This window comes from Cariama cristata, unplaced genomic scaffold, assembly GCF_000690535.1.
Source record: "Cariama cristata isolate BGI_N322 unplaced genomic scaffold, ASM69053v1 scaffold40053, whole genome shotgun sequence".
NCBI lineage: Eukaryota > Metazoa > Chordata > Aves > Cariamiformes > Cariamidae > Cariama > Cariama cristata.
The window spans coordinates 762-2,655 of record NW_009608525.1 but is presented as its reverse complement, the minus strand read 5'-3'; the positions used below and the strand labels follow the sequence as shown (position 1 = coordinate 2,655).

Below are 1,894 nucleotides of genomic sequence, written 5' to 3'. Positions count from 1 at the left end.
AAAGAGGAACAGAGGAGGTAGTTACCTTGCATAACCAGAAGACAGAGACTTAAGAGCATCATAAAAATCCACCACAATTTCATTCAGTGGAAAGAGGTATTTTAGCATAACCCTGTGTTCATCAATGTACAACATATCCTTCTGGACTGCTCTACGATCCTAGACAAGTAAAAATTGTTTCAGTTCCCCTTGACAGAAATTTTCTACAAATAAATACAAAGCAAAGTAAAATAAACAGCTATCCAGTCACACAAGAGAACTCCTGTGCTTCAAGCCCCAAAGTAACTTTCTTACTGGTAGTTTGCTGAGGTCCCAGAACAAATTGCAGCACCATAATAAATGAAGTGGTTGTAACTTCACTGGACATGCGATTCAAGACTATCCTCTCTAAAAGTTGAATTTCTGAAATCCTTAACAGCTTCTGCTTACTGCTGCCTTTTAAATGTATAATTATTTGTCCATAAAAATCTCACTGAAATTAGATTTTCACACACATTGGAGTATTACACAGTAGGACTCACAGGCTCATCGTCTTTCCTGCCAGGACGGTGTTCTTATTTTAGGAATTCTTTTTAATACATCTTCTACTTCACCTTACTCACGTACAAGTACTGTACTGTTTTGTATTATGTATTCTGAAACATTAAAAGCTAAGAAAAATATTGTGAAGAAATTATATAAAGACAATATGCATGGCAGTGAAAACATTTTTAGTTAAAAGTATTCCAAATAGACTTGGGGAAATGTGTTCGGCTATCACTATCATAAATTTACTCCAGTGAAGTACTGAAAACACATGAAGGCTCGGTAAAGCATTGACAGAAGTTGTATTTCATGAATATACTTCTAAAAAACAATAGATCTTATTCCCCTGCTGCAGACTCCATTCTTTAAGGAAAACAGAAATAGCTAGGAATTTGTCTAGTATAGGATGCTTGACTATGTCCTTTATTGTCACTGAGCTACATCACTAACTTTTAGTATAAGAATTTTGTAGTTCAGAAATCCTTTTTTGTTCAAAAGCATTTAATAATTACTGTCAAAGATACAAAGTACTAATATGTAGTATCCTACTATCTAGTGTCTTCACTTTAAATATGATATAAAGAGTTTAAAAATGCAAATGACAAAACTAAAACCGTATACCAACCTGACACAAAGCAATTATTTTCCCAATATATTCATGAGGTGTTACAATAGTACCAAGAACAGTTGGCTCCAAATATTCCGATACTGAAAGTTTATCAGGAAACTGAGCAGGGTTGATAATAGTAATCTCTGCTTTACCATACTCCTGAAAACAAACAAATAAAACAGATACTGTAATTTTACAAGTAGACTGAATAGCAAAGGAGAAAAATATAGCATTGAAAAAACACTAAACCGTGTTTTAGTTGCTCAGAAACATTTGTGAATTATGCAGCCCAAATTTCTACCAAGCACAATTTTAAAAGAGATTTCCGTATCACATATATAGTCCCTGATCAGCATATATTTAAATATTATTATACAGGAAGATTATAGGATTTACTTTTTCACTTCAAAAATGTTTTTTTAGGCATTTTATCCAGTGAATTTTAAACAGAAGTGCTTAGACCTATGACAACCTAGGGTTATCCATAGAAATAAAAAAGCCTTTCTGTCCATCTTTCCAGCTCTGTCTCGCCTGTAAAGCAAGGATATTCCTTCTTACTCCATCCTGATCCTATAAGGTATAAGGCACAGCTTCAACAAACAACCTGCTCCAAGTATTCTGGAGTTTGGTGATGGGGACATTCTTCCCCAAGTAGAACTTTGGGTTCAGGCTCCCTTACAGGCTGAAGTGGGCTTAGAAATTAAGTTTTCGATTCTTGTGCAAGTGCTTTCATTACCTATTTTTTCCAGTTCAACATCC

At 34.5% G+C, this 1,894-nt stretch overlaps 1 protein-coding gene across 1 annotated transcript in view; it reads right to left on the bottom strand.

Annotated features, from left to right (window-relative positions):
* LOC104159294 (translation factor GUF1, mitochondrial-like) overlaps nt 1–1,294 on the bottom strand; it is a gene marked incomplete at its 5' end in the record, with an annotated part of 6,104 nt that extends 4,810 nt beyond the window's left edge. Inside the window, 2 exons of the mRNA XM_009697166.1 lie at nt 26–159; nt 1,151–1,294. Coding sequence (XP_009695468.1) covers nt 26–159; nt 1,151–1,294 — 278 coding nt within the window. The remainder of the gene's footprint in view (nt 1–25; nt 160–1,150) is intronic.
* Nucleotides 1,295–1,894: the final 600 nt, after the last annotated feature.